The sequence below is a fragment of the Symphalangus syndactylus genome, chromosome 7 (assembly GCF_028878055.3).
Source record: "Symphalangus syndactylus isolate Jambi chromosome 7, NHGRI_mSymSyn1-v2.1_pri, whole genome shotgun sequence".
In the NCBI taxonomy this organism is placed as follows: domain Eukaryota; kingdom Metazoa; phylum Chordata; class Mammalia; order Primates; family Hylobatidae; genus Symphalangus; species Symphalangus syndactylus.
Window position 1 is genome coordinate 13,559,191 of NC_072429.2, and position 21,028 is coordinate 13,580,218.

Sequence of the window (21,028 nt, forward strand, 5' to 3'; positions counted from 1 at the left end):
GAGGCAGAGGCTGCGGTGAGTCAGGATTGCGCCATTGCACTCCTGCCTGGACAACAGAGCAAGTCTCCATCTCAAAAAAAAAAAGAAAAAAGAAAAGAGGAACACACATTCCCAGAGGGCTATCTTACAAAATCAAATACATTTTATTCTATTAAATAAAACCAAGTTTATTCAAGGAATGACCATGAGTTTTCATCACCTTTCTTCCTACCTCTTCTCTCTTCCCTCCACCAGATCTGGCATTTAAGGGCACGATGGGAGCAGGAGACAGGAGGGGCATCCGGTCCTGGAGGCTGGACTTTAAGTGCTCCACACAGCAGCCTCCTATAGTGCACAATGGGGGAAGGAGGCAGTTCGTTATGTCCCCAGGGCGGCATCCCAATGACAGGCCTGCCTCCTATGGCTCTGTTCACCCTTTACAAGCCAGCTACTTGAAGAAAAATGCGGCACTGTGTTCCATCCAACCTGCAGGCAACTGGCGCAAACGGAGGGGTGTGTGGCTCAGCTTAGCAGCCTAGAGCTCAGGAACGAGGACAGATCCTGAAACAGGAGCTGAAAGGGCCAGAACTGGCACGTTTGGGATCTCACAAAAATGGAAAGAGCCGCTTTTTCACAATATAGAGGACTGTAGCAAGAAACAGGGCTAGCGCAAGGAAGATGAGAAGCTTGTCCGTCAGCTCCCGGCGATTGTATTTTGTGATAAGCTTCCGGCCCAGCTGGATGGTCCCCGACATGGACTTAAATTCCTCATTTGCATCCAGGATCGTTCGTGAAGAAGTCACTGAAACGAAAGAGGAAGGAGGCCTGACTCAGAGACTGCAGCTCAAGATCCAAAGACCTCACTCTGCTGGCTGGGGTGCTGATAAAAACCAGCATTCTCAAGTGAGCTCCTCTGAGCTGGAATCAAAGCATGTGGAGAGCAGCCAAGGAGCTGACAAGGAAAGGCTCCTCCCCAGGTCCCACCAGCTCCAGAGAGTGAGGCGGTTTGTTTGGGAGTCCTTGAACATGAACGTCACCAGGGAGAAGGGCAGAAGAGGCTTGCTCACCCAGCCACCTCCTCAGCTCTCTGAAGCAGATGGACGCTGCTCAGGGAAACCACCAGCCACAAAACCAACCCAGGGATCGTGGGCGGGCACTGTGAGGTCTGTGTCGGGGCAGCAGCCGAACGCACCAGAACCTTCCACCTGTGAGGTGCAGCCTCCAGGACATCTGCTGGCCAGACCGGCTCTTTGCAGGATCTCAAAAGGGCAAGGGTGTGCCGGGCTCTGCCATAAGCCCTCACACATACCAGTCCCTCAGGCCAGGGATACTGGCTGTAGCTTTAAGGAGGTGACACCTAAGAAGAGGCCCACATCCCTTAAGGAATCACTGTCCCTAGAGTCAGATGTATTTCTGAATATGGGTATCTGGGCCTGAGGCTGAGGGTAGAAGGTGTACCTGGCGAGGTTCTCCCACAAAACATAGTGAGGCATCATCAGAACAGCCATTGAACAGAACACATTAAATGAAAAGGGAAAGTATAAAGGAACGCCTGTGAAATGTTTCCATTTAGGTAAGAAACAGGGAGATAAATGGTATTTCATTTGCTTAAGTTACAAAAGCTTGGAGGATCACAAGATATTTTTTAAGACACTGGTTACAGTGGTTGCCTCTGGGAAGTGGACCACAGGGCTGGCAGGTAGGGGTCAGCTGGAGGTCAGAACAGAGAGTGATCTTTTTTGTGTCCCTTTTGTACTCTCCAGAGCTGTGCTGACCAATATGGCAGCCCCTAGGCATGCGAGGCTGCTGTGCATATAAAAACGTGGCTAATGAAAATGGAGATATCAGGAGATGTCAGTGAGTGTCAAACCCACCAACGTTTTTCTTTTCTTTTCTTTTTTTTTTGAGATGCAGTCTCACTCTATCACCCAGGCTGGAGTTCAGTGGCGTGATCTTGGCTCATCGCAACCTCCACCTCCCGGGTTCAAATGATTCTCCTGCCTCAGCCTCCCTAGTAGCTGGGATTACAGGCATGTGCCACCACGCCCGGCTAATTTTCTTTTTGTATTTTTAGTAGGGACAGGGTTTCACTATGTTGGTCAGGCTGGTCTCAAACTCCTGACCTCAAGTGATCTGCCCGCCTTGGCCTCCCAAAGTGCTGGGATTACCGGCGTGAGCCGCGCCTGACCAAAATCCACACAATGTTTCAAAGACTTAATCTGAGAAAAAGGAATGTAAAATATCTCAATAATTTTTAAAATTAGTTGTACGTTGAAATTATAATATTTTACATAATAGGTTAAATAAACATCTTATTAAATTAATTTCTTATGTTTCTTTTTACTTTTTAAAATGTGCCTACTAGAAAATTTAAAGTTACATATGTGGCTCCTGTTATGTTTCTACTGGCAGTCCTGGGCTAGAGTTTTCTTATCCTTCTCTATGTTGTATGTGTCACCTTTTTACAAAATTAAAAGCTAATAAGTAAATAAGATAAATTATCAGAGGAAACACAGTAGCGTTTTGAAAATGACAGATAAAAGGAGAAAAAAAAACACAGAACAGGAATCCCTCTCCGCCCACTTTCTCCACGCCTGCCTGCTGCGATTTCAAAACCCTGAGATCTTGCTAAGTAAAAACCTAATAGGCCTTTCTTTTTAAACTTTATTATTACGGAGAATTTTGAACCATCACAGAGTAGACAGCATAATATCATGAAATGCCATTTGCTCACCACCCATAACCAAGAACCACCAACCTCTGAAATCCTGCTCCCCACTCCCCGCCAACTCCCACTACTCCTGCAATTGTGGAGCAAATTCCAGACACCATATTCCTAATAAGCTTTTGGTTTAAAATTATGGTCCTAGTAGGCTTTTAAATCAAGCTGAACTTGTGAGGCATAAGGAAGGGGTTAAGAACGGTATTCTTCTCTTTTCTTCAATACCTATCGCTTCTACAAAATGGGCCCCAAGAACACTGGGACCCTCTCAACACCCCAGAAGCCACGAGCATTTGTGTCGCCTTCGCACTGTTAGCGTTGGCAGGGGGTATCCTGTCGCCACACCAGAGCACAAGAACCCTGGACTCAGAGGCCAAGTTGTCTCCTTGCTCCCTCTCTCTCCAAGGCCTCTCCCACAGCACACACCGAGAGGAAGCCCCTGGCTGGTTCTGAGCCCAAATGTTCAGGTAAGCTGCAAACTCAAGGAGTGATCTTGGGGTCACCTGCTTGCTTTCCTTTTGCTTCTGCCTATTTGGTGCACTGAAAAAAAAGTGGTCCAAAATTATAATTTCTAGGGGTGATCATGGTATTGTAGTTATGGGGTTGTTTCTGCTTTTTCCCCAAAGAGTCCCTTATCTTTTAGAGAGATGTACTGAGATATTTATGGACGATGTCTGGGATTTGCCTCAAAATAATCCAGATGGGGGATGGGCTGAGGGTAGAACTGAAACGAGACTGGCTAGGGCAATGGGCTCAGGGGTCAGGGGATTCAGGATACCATGCTTTCTACTTTTGTCCATGTGTGCAATCTTCCAAAAGAGTTTCAAGGAGTAAACGCCCTTTTGCTGTTGTCTTATACTGAAGGACCCTGGAGAGGGCTGATGCTCTTCTCCATTACAGAGGAGACACTCTGGGAAAACTATTGGAGGAAACCAGATGTTCTCAAGCAGTCTCTCCTGTAGCCTCTGATTCACATCTTTTAAAAGGAACTCATAGGAAAAATAATGTTGGGGAGTATAATTGTAAACTGAGGTCCTAGCAGTCCTACCAGCAGCCGATTCCCCAAACATCTCTTGGAGCAACGATTCCCAAACTTGCCTGGCCATATGGGTCCCCAGAGCCCTCACTGAAAATCAGACTCCAGGCCCCTTACCCAGCCCTGCCAACACCCTCTCTAGGAGAGGGGCTGGGGACCTCTGCTTTTCACATAAGCCCCTGGGAATGCTCCCCCTGAGGAAACATTGATGGGGGTGTGGGGTCTTCTAGTAAACAGAAATATGGGCCAGGCGTGGTGTCTCATGCCTATAATCCCAGCACTTTGGGAGGCTGAGGCAGGCGGATCACCTGAGGTCAGGAGTTCAAAACCAGCCTGACGAACACTGAGAAACCCCGTCTCTACTAGAAATACAAAATTAGCCTGGTGTGGTGGCGCAAGCCTGTAATCCCAGCTACTTGGGAGGCTAAGGCAGGATAATCGCTTGAAACCAGGGGGCAGAGGTTGCGGTGAGTGGAGATCGCGCCATTGCACTCCAAGCTGGGCAACAAGAGCAAAACTCCATCTCAAAAAAAAAAGAGAGAAATACGAGCAGCACATCCCACTCTGGATAAGACCACGGTGTCAAGTCATCTCATGAAGGAGAAGCCACCCAAGTCAGTGAACTTCGTGTGGGCTGTGGTGGAGGAGCCCAGAGTGCAGGTGCCAGGGCAAGGGCCCTAGAGCAGTGTCTCTGGAAGAAGCTTCCTACTCTAGGCCCGGCTTTACCTAGAGACTGCATGGCCTCCTCACTCTGCTGCACCTGCTGGGCCATCATCCTGCTGATCCCCATGAGGCTCTCAGTGATGGTACTGGACGTCTGGGCCAGGCTCTCTTTGGTGGTTTTCCTAAAAGTTCAGAAGAAGAGAAAGGGGAGGAATGTCAACAAAAGCCTCCCTGCAAGAAGGCCCCATATCCAAATGAGATCCCATGTTTTACCTATCCAATTAGTATACATATTTTAAATGATCACATTCAATGCTGGAAAGGGTGTGCTGAGACCCACGCCCCTGTGGACTGCTAGTAGGAACATAAACCAGTGCTGCCTTCTGTAAAGCAATTTGCCAATTTAGGAGTCTTGGTAATGTTCATTCCTTTGACTCAATCATCTCATCCCTGGAAATCCCTCCAAAGGAAACATCCAAAATATGGATAAAGCTTCATGTTCTAAGACATACCCTGGTATGTTGCTTACACTACTGAAACACTAGAAATGCAAACACACACAGGGGATTGTATTAACATACAATCTACATACTAGGTACTGTTAGAATTAGGCTTAAAAAGCTTTTTTTTTTAATGAGCAACTTTTGTGCTGAAACAGCAGAATATGAAATTTTACGTATAGTACAGTTTTGACTTCGTAAGAAATGTAGAAGTAAAAATGAGGGAGAGAATATACCAAAATGTTCATGAGTAATAAGATTTGATATTTTCGGCCGGGCACCGTGGCTCACGCCTATAATCCTAGCACTTTGGGAGGCTGGGGTGGGTGGATCACCTGAAGTCAGGAGTTCAAGACCAGCCTGGCCAACATGGTTAAACCCCGTCTCTACTAAAAATACATAAAATTAGCTGGGTGCAGTGGTGCGCAACTGTAATCCCAGCTACTTTGGAGGCTGAGGCAGGAGAATCACTTGAACCCGGGAGGCAGAGGTTGCAGTGAGCTGAGAGGGCACCACTGCACTCCAGCCTGGGCTACAAGAGTGAGACTTCATCTCAGAAAAAAAAAAAGATTCGATATTTTAATTTTGTAATTCATACTTTATTTTACCAATTTACTACAAATAAGTATGCATTTCTTTCAAACTTAAAAAAAATTACTTATATAATCAAATTAAACACCAGGCTGAAAACAAGAGGGGGTTTCCTACAGTGGGTTGTACACCATGCCAATTGTTATCTATTATTATCGGAGCCCAGAAAAATAAAAGAATAGGTACCTTTGCCTTAAGAGATCTCCTCCCTGAAGAAGTTCTGCTTTCTCTAGATTGTCGATTGCAATTTTGCAGGTGAGATTAGCTTTCCTCCATGAGGCCTGATTGCTGGAATTGGAGGGTTCATGTGTGAGTGTGTCCACTCCACCAGGCCATAAATCAGTTCAATTCACAGCACTTCCCACCAACAAAGGCACACGGGGGAAGGCCACCAGGCACGGCCTTCAGAGCCCATCCCACCTCCTGCCACTTCCTCCTCCTGGTCCCCCAACAACTGTTCTTGCTCAGGTCCTGATACCCCTTGACCGGACCCTGGAGGCCACCACGGGGAGGCTCTGTAGCTGTCCCTCTGCCCCTGTCAGCCCAAGGGGCTGTGAACATGGCACTCCTCTGTGCACAGCTCCACAATGGCTGGACTTCAGGGAGGCATCCAAACTTCTCAGCTGGGCACATAAGGCCCCTCTTCGGTCCAGTTGCCTCTAAGGCTGTACTGCTATGGCCTGTGTATGAGTTGGTACCATCCCCGGAAAACCATTACTTACTCATCTCCAGTATCTTGAACAACCATTTCTGGCCCTTCAGCTGCTGAGTTAATATACTTTGTAGGAAATGAAAAATCGTGGCCAGGCACAGTGGTTCACACCTGTAATCACAGCACTTTGGAAGGCCGAGGTGGGTGGATCACTTGAGCCCAGGAGTTCAAGACCAGCCTGGGCGACATGGAGAAACCCCGTCTCTACTAAAAATACAAAAAATTAGCCAGCCGTGGTGGTGGCACATGCCTGTGGTTCCAGCTACCCAGGAGGCAGAGGAGCAAAGATCACCTGAGCCTGGGAAGTGGCGGCTGCAGTGAACCGTGATGGTACCACTATACTCCAGCCTGGGTGACAGAGTAAGACGTTGTCTCAATAAAAAAAAAAAACACACAAACAAAAAGCCAATCTTTCAAAATATTTCTTCAAGGTTTGTTGTTCTTTCCACACTACAGATCAATCATGAACGACACAAACATGATGGATTAGCAGAGCCCTGACTGACACGGCTGATCTACAGTCTTCAACTGCGCTAACTTGTGGGTGATAACGGAAAGTTGGTGAACGGCTTCCTGGAGTTAGAAATGTGACAGTTGACCGGGCGTGGTGGCTCACACCTGTAATCCCAACACTTTGAGAGGCCGAGGCGGGTGGGTCACTTGAGGTCAAGAGTTTGAGACCAGCCTGGCCAACATGTTAAAACCCTGTCTCTACTAAAAATACAAAAATTAGCTGGACATGATGGCGAGTTCCTGCTATCCCAGCTACTCAGGAGTCTGAGGCAGGAGAATCACTTGAATCTAGAAGGCAGAGGTTGCAGTGAGCCAAGATCACGCCACTGCACTCTAGCCTGGGCAATGAGAGTAAGACTCCATCTCAAAAAAAGAAAAGAAATGTTGACAGTTGTTGATAGACTATAAAAAAGCTAACTGAGTCTAAGAATCAAACTCATACTTCAGAACTCTTACGTAGCCAGCTCAAACCAATTGTGCTAATCTCTAGAAAATACTCAAAAATCAAAACACAGAGTACATGAACTGACAGGGTGGTTTTCTAATAGCACCTTTATGCTGAAGGTCTTAATGAGCACCTGCTCCACCATTTCACACCTGACACTTTAAAGAATCCATTACATTTTGAAACAGTTTGCAAGGGGGTTCTGCAGGACCCTGGGATCCAGAGACGAATGAGGGGCAGTACTTCTCCTCAACCACCTCACATTCATTTGGTAAAAAGACAAGCAAACAGATACTCACTGTATGATGTGACAAGCATGATGACCCAAGCAAGCATAACTACTGTTTCAACTGCCAAAGTTATTTTTTTTTCTTGGTTTTATTTTATTTTTTTCGAGACAGGGTCAGCTGGGCACGGTGGCTCACGCTTGTAATTCCAGCACTTTGGAAGGCCAAGGCGGACGGATCACAAGGGTCAGGAGATCGAGACCATTCTGGCTAACACGGTGAAACCCCATCTCTACTAAAAATACAAAAAATGAGCTGGGCGTGGTGCCGGGTGCCTGTAGTCCCAGCTACTCCAGAGGCTGAGGCAGGAGAATGGCGTGAGCCCGGGAGGCGGAGCTTGCAGTGAGCCGAGATTGCGCCACTGCACTCCAGCCTGGGCGACAGAGCAAGACTCTGTCTCAAAAAAAAAAGAAAAAGAAAAAGAAAAGAGACAGAGTCTTGTTCTGTCTCCTAGGCTACAGTGCAGTTGCATGATCACGGCTCACTGCAGCCTTGACATCCTGAGCCCACTGCCCTCCTGCCTTGGCCTCCCAAGTAGTTGAGACTATAGGCACACATCACCATGCCCCCAGCTAATTTTTTTTTTCTTTAATAGATGAGGTTTTGCTTTGTTGCCCAGGATGGTCTTAAACTCCTGGGCTCAAGCAGTCCTGCCTCGGCCCCCAAAGTGCTGGGATTATAGGTGTGAGCTACTGCACACAGCCCCAAAGTACAAATTGACAGCTTTCTCTGCTTTGGCCTGTAATGCTACATTGTGGATGGCCATTCCCAGCTTTAAACCCATGCTAAGCTGAGTGTGTCTGGCATAACTTACTATATTTTATACAAGGGCTCCTCTGTATTCAGTGTTTATAATCTGAGTAGGCTTGGAGGCTCAGGAAAGCAAAAGCCATCATAACATAAAGTATTCAGGCCGGGCGCGGTGGCTCACGCTTGTAATCCCAGCACTTTGGGAGGCCGAGGCGGGCGGATCACGAGGTCAGGAGATCGAGACCACAGTGAAACCCCGTCTCTACTAAAAATACAAAAAAATTAGCCAGGCGTGGTGGCGGGCGCCTGTAGTCCCAGCTACTCGGAGAGGCTGAGGCAGGAGAATGGCGTGAACCCAGGAGGCGGAGCTTGCAGTGAGCCGAGATCGCGCCACTGCACTCCAGCCTGGGCGACAGAGCGAGACTCCGTCTCAAAAAAAAAAAAAAAAAAAAAAAAACATAAAGTATTTGTGAAACAGCCAAGCCCTGGATCACTGCCCACCACTCATACAGCCCTCCCTGCTTACACTGGCCTCCCCGTGCCTGTGTTTTTGCCAGTCGGTGTCTTCCTGACAGCTGACTGTTACATACACAGCTGCTTGCAGGGAAGATGATGCTGGCAAATTGCTCAAATCAGAAGCAAAGCCACAAATACAGATCTGGCAGAGGTGGACCAGTGAACAAGAGGCAAGGAGAAAACCCATGGGAATGATGACTTAGCAGGGGTTTCAAAAGAGAATGATCTACCCAGGCATGGTGGAGTGTGCTGTAGTCCCAACTACTTGGGAAGCTGAGGTGAGAGGATCGCTTGAGCCCAGGAGTTCAAGGCTGCAGTAAGCTATGACTGTACTCCAGACTGGGCAACAGAGAGGGACCTCATTTCCAAAATTTTTTAATTTTTTAAAAATAAAAATTTTTTTTTTTGTTTTTAAGATGGAGTCTCACTCTGTCACCCAGGCTGGAGGGCAGCAATCTCGGCTCACTGCAACCTCTGCCTCCCGGGCTCAAGCGATTCTCCTGCCTCAGCCTCCCAAGTAGCTGGCATTACAGGTGTGTGCCACCACGCCCAGCTAATTTTTGTATTTTTAGTAGAAAGGGGTTTCACCACGTTGGTCAAGCTGGTCTCGAACTCCTGACCTCGTGATCTGCCCACCTCGGCCTCCCAAAGTGTTGGGATTCCAGGCATCAGCCACCACACCCGGCCAAAAATATATTTTTAAAAGAGAGAGAGAATGATCTGAATACCTCAAATATGTTTGGAAAAACCCTCTTTATGATTGGTACAAAAGTCAAATGTGAAGGGAAAGACACTGTTTCATGTTGTCTGACAATTTCATTGGAAAAGTTAAACCTCTCACAATTCAATAACAAGAAATGGCACATAACTGTAATTATATAATCAAGGATTAGCACACACCTGCAATTACAACCTCAATTTTGGTTTTATTTTTTGACCTCAATTTTGTTTAATTTATGGTTTTTGTTGCATTTTATTTTATTTTATTTTAGATAGCATCCCACTCAAAACCTTCTAAATTTTGGTCCACCTTAAGCAGGTTTTCTTTCTGTAGATTTTTTCTGGTACCAATTATCCTTAGATAAAAAATGACCCTGTATTACAAAAGCAATCATATTTTTTGATTAAAAATATACAATACAGTATAATGTTAAACATCTTTTGTAAACTATGCTCAGCTCCACCTGCTCAGATAGACCCTATTTATCCCTTCCCCACTCGCCCCCACTTGAGAATTATTGACTGGGAGAGAACATTCCACCCATGTGTAACTGACGCAATTGGCTGGGCGCAGTGGCTCACACCTGTAATCCCAGCACTTTGGGAGGCCAAGATGGGTGAATCACATGAGGCCAGTGTTAGAGACCAGCCTGGCCAACATAGCGAAACTCTGTCTCTACTAAAAATACAAAAATTAGCCAGGCGTGATGGCAGGCGCCTGTAATCCCAGCTACTCAGGAGGCTGAGGCAGAAGAATTGCTTGAACTCGGGAGGCAGAGGTCGCAATGAGCCAAGATCAGGCCACTGCACTCCAGCCTGGGCGACAGAGCGAGACACCGTCTCTCAAAAAAAAAAAAAAGACACCATTAAGTCAGCATTAAACCAGATCCATCAGGCAAACACACGTGCAAAGCTCACAGGGAACAAGTGAGCCAGCAAAGGCCACTGGTGGGGGCAGGTCCTGCCTACCTGAGCATCTGCTTTTTGTGATTCTCCACTTCCTGGAGTAGAAGTTGTTTCTCTGACTCTTTGTCTTGCTCTTTAGCCAACTGCTCCAGGTCCTTTCAGGAAAAATAACTCCATGTTAAAATGATTGCAAAAGTCAACAAGAAAACAGAAGAGCATTTCTATTTCTGCCAAGGGCATACAATAGCACTTGAAGCACCCTTTTAAAACAGAACACCTAGGAATGCTAGGTAACATATAACACACATCCTTTTAAATGTATAGCTAAGTCCACAAGAAAGTAAGGAAAACCCCTACGGCCCAAAAGTGAAAAGGGAACAAGAGCGGGAACAGTCAGCCTGGGAGTGATGCATGACTGTCCTGGCGTCAGAGGTGCTGCTCCTGTCACCTAGGGCAGGCCCTAAATGAAAAGAAAAACAATGACGAAATACGAACACACTGATCCCCCAGTTAGATATCATTAAAATATCAAACTGCTGTTCATTTCCAGATACTCACAATTTCTGTGCCTATTTCATTAAAGACGAGTAATAGGCAGTTTGAGCACTTGAAGGTTTGAGAGCTCATGTAGGGACAGAAAAATGAACCCTTGGGCCATCTGAGGCTGAGGTCGGTAAGTTGAACTGAGATCACCACAAATCTAAAACCCACGAAAGGTTATAGACACAGGAAAATGGTCTAGAAAAATATCCATCTACCAGCACAGAGTGAAAACATAGATGCCTGCCTTTTTTTTGCTATGAGTTCCAAATAGAGAGGTTAAAAAACAACTCCCCTGAGAATTTATAACCAACCAGGGAGCTGCTTCTTCCACTGATCTAGGGTTCAATTTATCTTCCCTGAGTGGTTCGTGAAACTCCATGAAGAGAAATTAACATAAAAACTGTTCTCGGCCAGGCATGTTGGCTCACGCCTGTAATCCCAGCACTTTGGGAGGCCACGGTGGGCGGATCATGAGGTCAGGAGATCGAGACCATCCTGGCTAACTTGGGAAACCCCGTCTCAACTGAAAATACAAAAAATTAGCCAGGCATGGTGGCGGGCACCTGTAGTCCTGGCTACTCGGGAGGCTGAGGCCGGAGAATGGCGTGAACCCGGGAGGCAGAGCTTGCAGCGAACCAAGACTGTGCCACTGCACTCTAGCCTGGGCAACAGAGAGAGACTCAGTCTCAAAAAAAAAAAAAAAAGACGTTCTCAGATTTGTGATCATCCCAGGAGACCTGGCGGGAAGCTAATGCAAAAACCTCTGTAGAGACTTGGCCTCGACCCAGCTGCACAAAGTCCCTCAGATAAAGTCTGCTGAAGATGAGTGCTCACAGTCCAAAATAACCAAACACCAAGGAAATAACCCACCATAAGTGAGGGTCAGCAGACATACCCAGAAGTATTAAACCCCAAGAACTTCAGATAATAGAACCATCAAGAGGGACTATAATTAAAGATAGCATTACACCAGTCACATTTTTTGGTTTACAAATTAAAACAGGTTCTAGCTTCAATCACGCTATTGATCTGAAACATCAATGTATTTGCTCATTTATATACTAATTTACTTATTTACTTATCAATTTGCACATGCTGGTTTGGAACAAGTTTGTGTATCCACCATTTCAATAGCACAGAGACAACTTTCAATTTATGCCCCCAAATATTGCTGAGGTAGAGAATAAAAGAAATAATCAACTGTGAATTGGAAAAGTTTTACAAATGTCATCAATTATTTTCATAATTATTTGTTTAAAATCTCTATTCCCCATTAGAATGTAAATTCTATGGCCAGGCGTGGTGGTTCACGCCTATAATTCCAGCACTTTGGGAGGCCGGGGCAGGCAGATCACGAGGTCAGGAGATCAAGACCATCCTGGCTAACACAGTGAAACCCCGTCTCCACTAAAAATACAAAAAATTAGCCAGGCGTGGTGGCGGGCGCCTGTAATCCCAGCTACTCGGGAAGCTGAGGCAGGAGAATGGCGTGAACCTGGGAGGTGGAGATTGCAGTGAGCCGAGATCGTGCCACTGCATTCCAGCCCGGGCAACAAAGTGAGACTCCATCTCAAAAAAAAAAAAAAAAAAAAAAAAAAGAAAGTAAATTCTATGAATAAGCAGAGCTGTATCTCGCATTATTCACTACATATATTCCTTGTGCCCAGCACAGACTGGGCACTGAGTCACTGAATGGAAGAATGAACACATGGGAAAAAGGGAGGGTTAAAAAGGGGGAGAAATGTACAATTTACTCATGAAAGATTGCCTGGGGGAGGGGGGAGGGATAGCATTAGGAGATATACCTAATGCTAAATGACGAGTTAATTGGTGCAGCACACCGACATGGCACATGGATACATATGTAACAAACCTGCACGTTGTGCACATGTACCCTAAAACTTAAAGTATAATAATAATAAAATTTAAAAAAAAAAAAAAGATTGCCTGGAAGTTCTGTCAAAGAGAACCAGTGATAGTTCTGGAGAAAGGAATGGCAGGGAAGAGTAGTTCTCAAATTCCAGTTTGAGAGCTAAATGTACAAACACACAGATATTTATACATAGTCAATGTCCAAGATTTACCATGTGCAGAACACCCAGTTTTGAGGATATGAGGCCAGTTATCTAGTATCACACGACCTTGTTGGAAATACACAAAAAAGACATTCAAATAAAAGCTAAAAATGGCAAACAAACAGGAATCTTGTATGTATTTCCAGATGTAAAAAGAGTATATAAATACTTAAGAAACGCAGATTAAAACTGGGATGGGGTTATTCATTTACTGGCCATGTGCTTATTGGGTGCTTCCTGGGTGCCATAATAAATATGTAAATGTACACGTATTGGTGAGGTCATTTTAATGAGTGAAGGAAATAAACACTGGGTGAGCACCCAGATATTTAAAAAGAACATACAAATACTCATACTGAAGGTAACGGGTGTAGTTGGAGAGTTGAAGTCATGCTGAGTTGAAGAAAAGTCTGTCAGAGAATAAGTTAGCTTAAAACAAAAATGTGGAAGCAGTCCAAATAAATGCCCTTTGATAGAGAACTGGCTAAAAAAAAAAAAAAAAAAAATGACAGCTATTTAGAAAAGAATGAGAGATCAGGTGTGGTGGCTCCCGCCTGTAATCCCAACACTCTGGGAGGCTGAGGCAGGCAATCGCTTGAGTCCAGGAGTTCAAGTCCAGCCTGAGCAACATGGCAAAACCCTGTCTCTATAAAAACTACAAAAGTTAGCTGGGTGTGGTGGCGCGTGCCTGTAGTCCCAACTATTTGGGGGACTGAAGCAGGAGGAAAATCGCTTGAGCCTGGGAAATCAAGGCTGTGGTAAGCTGAGATTGTGCCACTGCACTCTGGCCTGGGTGACAGCCCAAGACCCTGTCTCAAAAAAAGAAGAAAAAAAAAGTAAAAGAAAAATAAGGACAGTCTCTAATTACTGAAATGGAAAAATTTCCAATATACGTATAATAAAATTATACTTAACAGTATAAGTTTTGACTGGGCGCGGTGGCTCATGCTTGTAATCCCAGCACTTTGGGAGGCTGAGGCAGGCGGATCACAAAGTCAGGAGATCAAGACCAGCCTGGCTAACACAGTGAAACCCCGTCTGTACTAAAAATACGAAAAATTAGCTGCATGTGGTGACACACACCTGTAATCCCAGCTACTTGGGAGGCTGAGGCAGAAGAATCACTTGAACCCAGGAGGTGGAGGTTGCAGTGGGCAGAGATCACACCACTGCACTCCAGCCTGGGCAACAGAGCCAGACTCCGTCTTAAGAAAAAAAAAAAGTATGAAGTTTTTAAAAGCTGTGTGTTAGTATGCTACCTTTTAGATGAGAAACAGGGAAGAAATAAAAAAAAAAGAAATTTGTCTTTTTAAATATTTGAGTAGAGAAACTCTGGAATGATATATCAGTAACAAAAGTGGTTACCTGTTTGGAAGAGTGGAACAAAAATCAAAACTGGGGCATAACTGAGACTTTTCACTGAATGTTGATACTTACAGACACAGACACATACATAAAACATGTAAAAGGAACATCTTTTCAAAAATAAAAAATTAAGATGATTAAACCAGTACTGGAGATGAAGGCAGGAAGAGATCAGCTAGGTATGGTGAAGCTGCTGAAAATCATATAGTTAACTCCAATAGCAAAAATTGCACATTTTCAAAATTGCCCTTGAAAATCTCTGAGGTAGGCAAACACAACACACAGACATACTGTTTCTCAGGGGTCCAACTGGCCAGCTTTTCTACCAGCTTTAGAACAGACTGTCTTCCTCTGTTAAGCAACAACAGAGTTGCTGGTGGGCTTTGGGGGCCATGTTATATGAAAAGCACAAGTCTTTTTTTTTTTTTTTTGAGACAGGGTCTTGCTCTGTCACCAAGGCTGGAGTGCAGTGGCACAATCTTGGCTCAATGCAACCTCTGACTCCCAGGTTCAAGCAATTCTCATGCCTCGGCCACCCAAACAGCTAGGATTACAGGCACGGGTCACCATGCCCAGCTAATCTTTGTATTTTTAGTAGAGATGGAGGTTCACCATGTTGACTAGGCTGGTCTTGAACTGCTGACCTCAGGTGATCCACTCGCCTTGGCCTCCCAAAGTGCTGGGATTACAGGCGTGAGCCACTGTGCTGGCCAAAAAAGCACAAGTCTTTAGACCTGATATAGTCTGAATATTTGTCCCTGCCCAAATCTCATGTTGAATGGTAATCCCCAGTGTTGGAGGTGGGGCCTGGTGGGAGGTGTTTGGATCATGGGGGTGGATCCCTCATGAATGGCATAAGTCATCCCCTTAGTGATAAGTGAGCTCTCACTCAATCTTTCTCTTGCTCCTGCTTTCGTCATGTGACATGCCTGCTCCCTCTTTGCCTTCTGCCATGACTGGAAGCTTCCTGAAGCCTCCCCAGAAGCAGATACTGCTATGCTTCCCATACAGCCCGCAGAACCATAAGCCAATTAAACCCATTTTTTTTAAATAAATTACTCAGCCTCAGGTATTTCTTTATAGCAATGCAAGAAACGCCTAATACAAAACCCCAATACCACAAGACCAGGTGCCACAAGACCCATCCAGGGATGGTGATATGGTTTGGTTTTGTCCCCACCCAAATCTCATCTTGAATTGTAACTCTCACAATTCCCACATATCATGGGAGGTAGCTGGTGGGAGGTGATTGAATTATAGAGGCGGGTCTTTCCCACACTTTTCTCATGATAGTGAATGAGTCTCACGAGGTCTGATGGTTTTAAAAACAGGAGTTTCCATGTACAAGCTCTCTCTTTGCCTGCCGCCATCCACATAAGATGTGACTTGCTCCTCTGCCTTCTGCCATGATCATGAGGCCTCCCCAGCCATGTCATAGTCCATTATACTTCTTTTTCTTCCCAGTCTCAGGTATGTCTTTATCAGCTGCATGAAAACAGACTAATACAGATGGGCAGATCCATGACACCCACCTCACCCTCACTGAAGGTACAGCAGCGGAGACATCTCCACTATTCAAACTGCCACTTCTAAGAGACCTCCAGAAGTCTAAAGGAGCAGGCATGTTTCCACACTCAGGTACCTCCTGACTCTCCTAGGTCCCACTAGGGCAGAGTGCCAGTTCTCTGCCAACCCAACATTAGGTCCTGTGGCTGCAGTGAAGGATCCCAGGAGAAAACTCGGGAATAAAAATGGAGAACGTAAGACATCAGACTGAAATTACTAGAAACCCTCAGGAAAGAAAGAAGGAAGAAGAAACAAAGAAACCAGAAAAACCATCAGAACAGTAATCAACCCTTGGAGTGACCAGGAGATCCAGAATTCCCTAAAAGAATGCAATTATCTCAAATTTGAATAACTGAGGAAGAAGACTCATGAACAATATAAAGCAACTGCCTAGTGTTTCACGTAGAGGGGCATGAAGAGGAGCCGGCGGGAATGTCTCCAGATAATGACAAGTTTGCAGGACTTTTACTGAACTACTCATGAGGCTAACTGGAGGCGAAGGAGCCAACCCTGTTCCTGTCCTTATGGAGAGGGCCTACACAGGATTCCAGGATACAGATGGACAGCATCTTTTTAAGTGTGCAGACGCAGTCATCCTTCCAACTCCTGAGTTCCAGCCCTGGGCCTGTGCCATCCCTGTTCCCTTTGAGGGGCTGCTGTGGGCCCCTCTACCCATAAGCTGCATGCAGGATCCTTGGATGCCCAGATGGGAGCCTTGAGACATGAGCGCTCCATAGTCAGCTCCATACCTGTTTCCTGGCTTTTTCTCAGCAGCTCCCAGACCCACGAGTGGTCTTCGTCATCTGATTCTGATCTAGATTCTGAACTTGGAAACAATTAGAAGCTGAATCCCAATTCTGTCTGAAAGCAACACAATAGTCTGGGCTCACGCCTGTAATCCCAGCACTTCCAGAGGCTGAGGCAGGAGGATTGCTTGAGCCCAAGAGTTTACCAGCCCAAGCAACATAGAGCAAAAAATCCATCTCTATTAAAATATATATATATATATGTTGTTGTTTTTTTTTGACACAGAGTCTTGCTCTGTCACCGAGGCTAGAGTGCAGTGGCACGATCTCCGCTCACTGCAACCTGTGCCTCCTGGGTTCAAGCAATTCTCCTGCCTCAGCCTCCTAAGTAGCTGAGATTACAGGCATGTGCCACCATGCCCAGCTAATTTTTGCATTTATCAGAGACAGGGTTTTGCCATGTTGGCCAGGTTGTCCTCAAACTACTGGCCTCATTTTCATTTTTAAAAATGAAAGCAACAGAATAACATAATCTATACAGTGGTGCACAACTCTTTGCCCAGCCCAATGTAATAAGAATAAAATGTGAAATAAATAAAACAAACAAACAAAACTGCTACTTGTCACCTTCTAGTGTTTTTTGAGACGGCACATATACCATAGTTGAATTCAGGCATCCTAAATGTGTATATGATGTGACTGGTGACTATTGAAATAAGGAAGATGCTAAGCAAAGTAACAGCATAAAAAAAAACCCAGGAGTGCGATGGATTGAGGTAGTGAATGAATGAATAGGGTAGAAAGAATGGTAGAGAAGAGAAAGTATTTGAAGTGGCCCCAGGATTTCAAAAATTCCAAGGATAATGGTGTTCCTGCCATCCACTTGTTGACACAGCTGGCAGTGTTCTGCACGCAAAAGTTTCTCGTTTTTTTTTTTTTTTTGGAGACACAGTCTCCCTCTGTCGCCCAGGCTGGAGTGCAGTGGCTCAATCTCAGCTCACTGCAAGCTCCGCCTCCCGAGTTCACGCCATTCTCCTGCCTCAGCCTCCCGAGTAGCTGGGACTACAGGCGCCTGCCACCATGCCCGGCTAACTTTTTGTATTTTTAGTAGAGACGGGGTTCACCGTGTTAGCCAGGATGATCTCGATCTCCTGACCTCGTGATCTGCCCACCTCGGCCTCCCAAAATGCTGGGATTACAGGCGTAAGCCACCGCGCCCGGCCGAAAGTTTCTCGTTTTTACCTGGAGAGCAGGTTAGTACAGAGTCACACTCACTGTCTAAGTGTTTACTGCTCCCATCAGCTGGTGTTTGAAGAAGCCAGACGGCTCTCAAGCAGAGGATATACCTAGGACTGAGCCCCCTTCATTGATTGAATTGAGATACTCAGCATCTCAGTTCTGAGAATACCCACCTGTATTCTGTGACGCAACTGTTGAAATTTCTCTTTTACTTTAGTATTCAGTTCAGTAAGAGCACTTAAGGGTCCTGAACAATCACGGATATCCTAGGAGACATTGAACAGATGAAAGGCCTTTCTCAAGGCAATGAAATGAAATGACACCATCCATACAGTGAGAGAGTTGGTTTAGACCAACTAATATTAACGTACTGACTATAATTCATCCTGATCTTTGCTGTTTACCTCTGCCACACAAGCAAAAACATTATCATTTACATTTTTCTCATTCCTCTTTAGATTAATGTTGAATTAATATAAAAGCCTAGAAAGAAACACAACTGCTTTGACCTAATGTTTAGTGCCTAAATTTTAACAAAACATTACCTGGCCAGTATGAAAAAGCTTAAAACAGCTTGTATGCCCAAAAAGAATGGACATGCAAAAGTGATACTATAACTTTAGAACCTTAGATCCTTCCAACTTGGAAGATCAGGATGTTTAAATATCTGGCATCATATGATGAGATTAACTTCTCCAGTGTGATTTTACAAACCGTTAGTGATAAGTTAGAGTGTTTATATAGACATGTTTAAGGGCAGATTTAGAATCTGTTGCTGTACATTCAGAATTACTGGTGCCAGCTTTCACAGCAGGCTCTGGAGACAGACCAGGTGGATTCGAATACTGGCTGTAGCAACTTATTAGCTGTGTAAAGTTACCTGGAAAGTTATTTAAATTATCTGTGTCTCAGTTTCCTCATCATAACACTACTTACCTCATAGAACATCATAGATTATGTATGTATGTAAAGCACTTAGCAGAGCTGCTGGAACACGGTAAGAATGAAATACATCCAGCTATAATCACTTTTTCTCATCAGCAATGACAAGAACCCAAATGTTAGAAAGACTACAGAAGAATGCCTAAGCAAATTAGATTATGTGAAAATGTAATTTCATTTGTATGAAACCTGTTTATTTTTCTATAACTGGCCCAGAAGTTTTGTAATGTATACATCAGAGAAGTGAAGTTCAAGAAGTTTTAAATATCTGCATCAAATTTCACTTTTTCTCTGGCTTATTCATTTAATCACACTTCTTTGCACCGTATTTGTTTATTCTGCATCTAATTTGGTTTATCCTGCATCTGGTTTATCTGCGGAGCCCTATTTTCCTGCACTTTTTGCCACACCTTGTTACAAACTCTGAGTCTACATCTAACGTTTAGTGACTTTGTTGAAAATGATTAGCTTTAAAAACCAAGGTTTAGGCCGGGCGCGGTGGCTCACGCCCGTAATCCGAGCACTTTGGGAGGCCGAGGCGGGCGGATCACGAGGTCAAGAGATCGAGACCATCCTGGCTAACGCAGTGAAACCCCGTCTCTACTAAACAAAATACAAAAATTAGCCGGGCGTGGTGGCGGGTGCCTGTAGTCCCAGCTACTTGGGAGGCTGAGGCAGGAGAATGGCGTGAACCCAGGAGGCGGAGCTTGCAGTGAGCCGAGATCGCGCCACTGCACTCAAGCCTGGGCGACGGAGCCAGACTCCGTCTCAAAAAAACAAAAACAAAAACAAACAAACAAACAAAAAAACAAGGTTTAAAACTCTTGGTTTCTTTTTGCTAAACTCATGGAAGCGTATCTACATTCCTAATTCTTGCCTACGTCTACTCGTTTATTTTACCTCTACCCTTAAATGGCTTAAGGCGAAACACTTCATTTCCTATCTGTTCAAACGGGGTAACACTCTAAGGTGTTATTCGTAGGTTGACTTTCCCAGTCCAGGTCCCAGTTTTGCCACTGACCCAGGTCTGCTTTCTAACCTAGGCCTTGGCGCCGTACTCGATTTCCTTAAGCATAAAATCACAACTACGGTCCAGGTTACATTCGTTTCACCCGGTGCCTCCCGTGCCAGGTGGCCTTGGATGCCAGGGAAGCTGGCCAGCAGGGGGCGGGGCCAGCTGCCTCCCAGAAGCTACCGGAGGATGGGGAAGCAGCGTCAGAGGGCGGGGCCAAGCAGGGTGACAGGTAGGTTGTGAGGTGGTAAGGGGCGGGGCCGGGCGACGACCAGGGCTGCAGGTGGAAGGGGCAAAGCCAAGCCCCGAAGCAGTAGCTGAGTCAGGGGCGGAGAACAGTGGGGTGCTCTGGAGATGGGAGATCCGGCGGCACCCGGAAAAAGGATCAAGGCCAGCAGTCACGAGGACACAACCAAATGGGGACCAGGGTGGGTAGCCGACCATGGGCGGAGCCTGTGGTCTGAGAAACCAAGTGGGGAAAGTTCGGGAGTGACACTGCCAAGCTCACAGACCAGCAGAGCTTGGGTTAGGGCTGCTGGAGCCCGGCAGGGGTCCCGGGATCAGTACCTGAATAAGTGCCTTCACTTCCAGGTCAAATTTGACAATCTCTTGGTTACAGATCCGGACGTGGACATCTTGGGGAGCCGCCATGTTGGGGACGCCGGCTACGGGCAGCGGCAGGGCCCAAATTCAAACTCATTTTCGCACCGCCTTCTTTCCCTCCTCGCCCAGTCTCCGGGCAGCGCCCCCTAGAGACTGGCGAAAATGGCAAGGGGGGGTCCCTGCGCAGAGTTGGGACTTTCCCTGGCACGTGTAGGAAATCAGCCTCTCCTCTTGGTATGGCCCTAATAGCATGGAGAGGAAGAGAAGACGGAATATCAAGAACGCTTCACAGTGGTCTCTTTCCATCTTCCTTCTGTCAGGCATTCTAATAACTATATATTTTTTACATAGAAAAAAAAGACTGGAAGAAAAGTATCAATTGAGATGTCTCTGGAAAGTACAAGTAATAATTTTATGTTTCTTCAAACTTTCTTATATTTCTAATATTTTCTACAGTGAGTATAAATTGTGGAGTAAAAGAGGAAATGATAAACGTCATATATTTGTTAAAGTATGGAGTTCAAGGCAGGTCAGTAGGGTACCTCCTATCACTCCAACACATGATCTGAGGGATCTTTGTAAAACACGAAATTGATC

The 21,028-nt window shown here is 45.5% G+C and overlaps 1 protein-coding gene across 3 annotated transcripts; it reads right to left on the minus strand.

Moving 5' to 3' along the window:
• Positions 1-120: 120 nt before the first annotated feature.
• Positions 121-20,529, minus strand: BNIP1 (BCL2 interacting protein 1). 3 transcript variants are annotated; one of them, XM_055285221.2, is made up of 6 exons: positions 20,396-20,529; positions 18,048-18,140; positions 10,404-10,495; positions 5,678-5,779; positions 4,464-4,582; positions 121-781 (listed from the first exon to the last, which is right to left on the minus strand). In XM_055285221.2, the coding sequence occupies exons 1-6, from the start codon at positions 20,477-20,479 to the stop codon at positions 585-587; spliced, it is 687 nt and encodes a 228-aa protein (XP_055141196.1). In that variant the 5' UTR covers positions 20,480-20,529; the 3' UTR covers positions 121-584. The 3 variants fall into 3 exon arrangements, with proteins under 3 accessions (XP_055141196.1, XP_055141197.1, XP_055141198.1); XM_055285222.2 differs by lacking the exon at positions 18,048-18,140 and having other exon boundaries at positions 20,396-20,521; XM_055285223.2 differs by lacking the exon at positions 5,678-5,779 and having other exon boundaries at positions 20,396-20,510.
• Positions 20,530-21,028: the final 499 nt, after the last annotated feature.

Bases quoted from the DNA above. Each gene is read 5' to 3' on its own strand.
- BNIP1 (XM_055285221.2), bottom strand. From the start codon at position 20,479: ATGGCGGCTCCCCAAGATGTCCACGTCCGGATCTGTAACCAAGAGATT. The intron at 10,496-18,047 runs GTGGGTATTCTC...TTTTCCTGAAAG, and splicing joins AGTTGCGTCACAGAATACAG to GACCTGGAGCAGTTGGCTAA. The intron at 782-4,463 runs GTAAAGCCGGGC...CTTTCGTTTCAG, and splicing joins GGAGGCCATGCAGTCTCTAG to TGACTTCTTCACGAACGATC.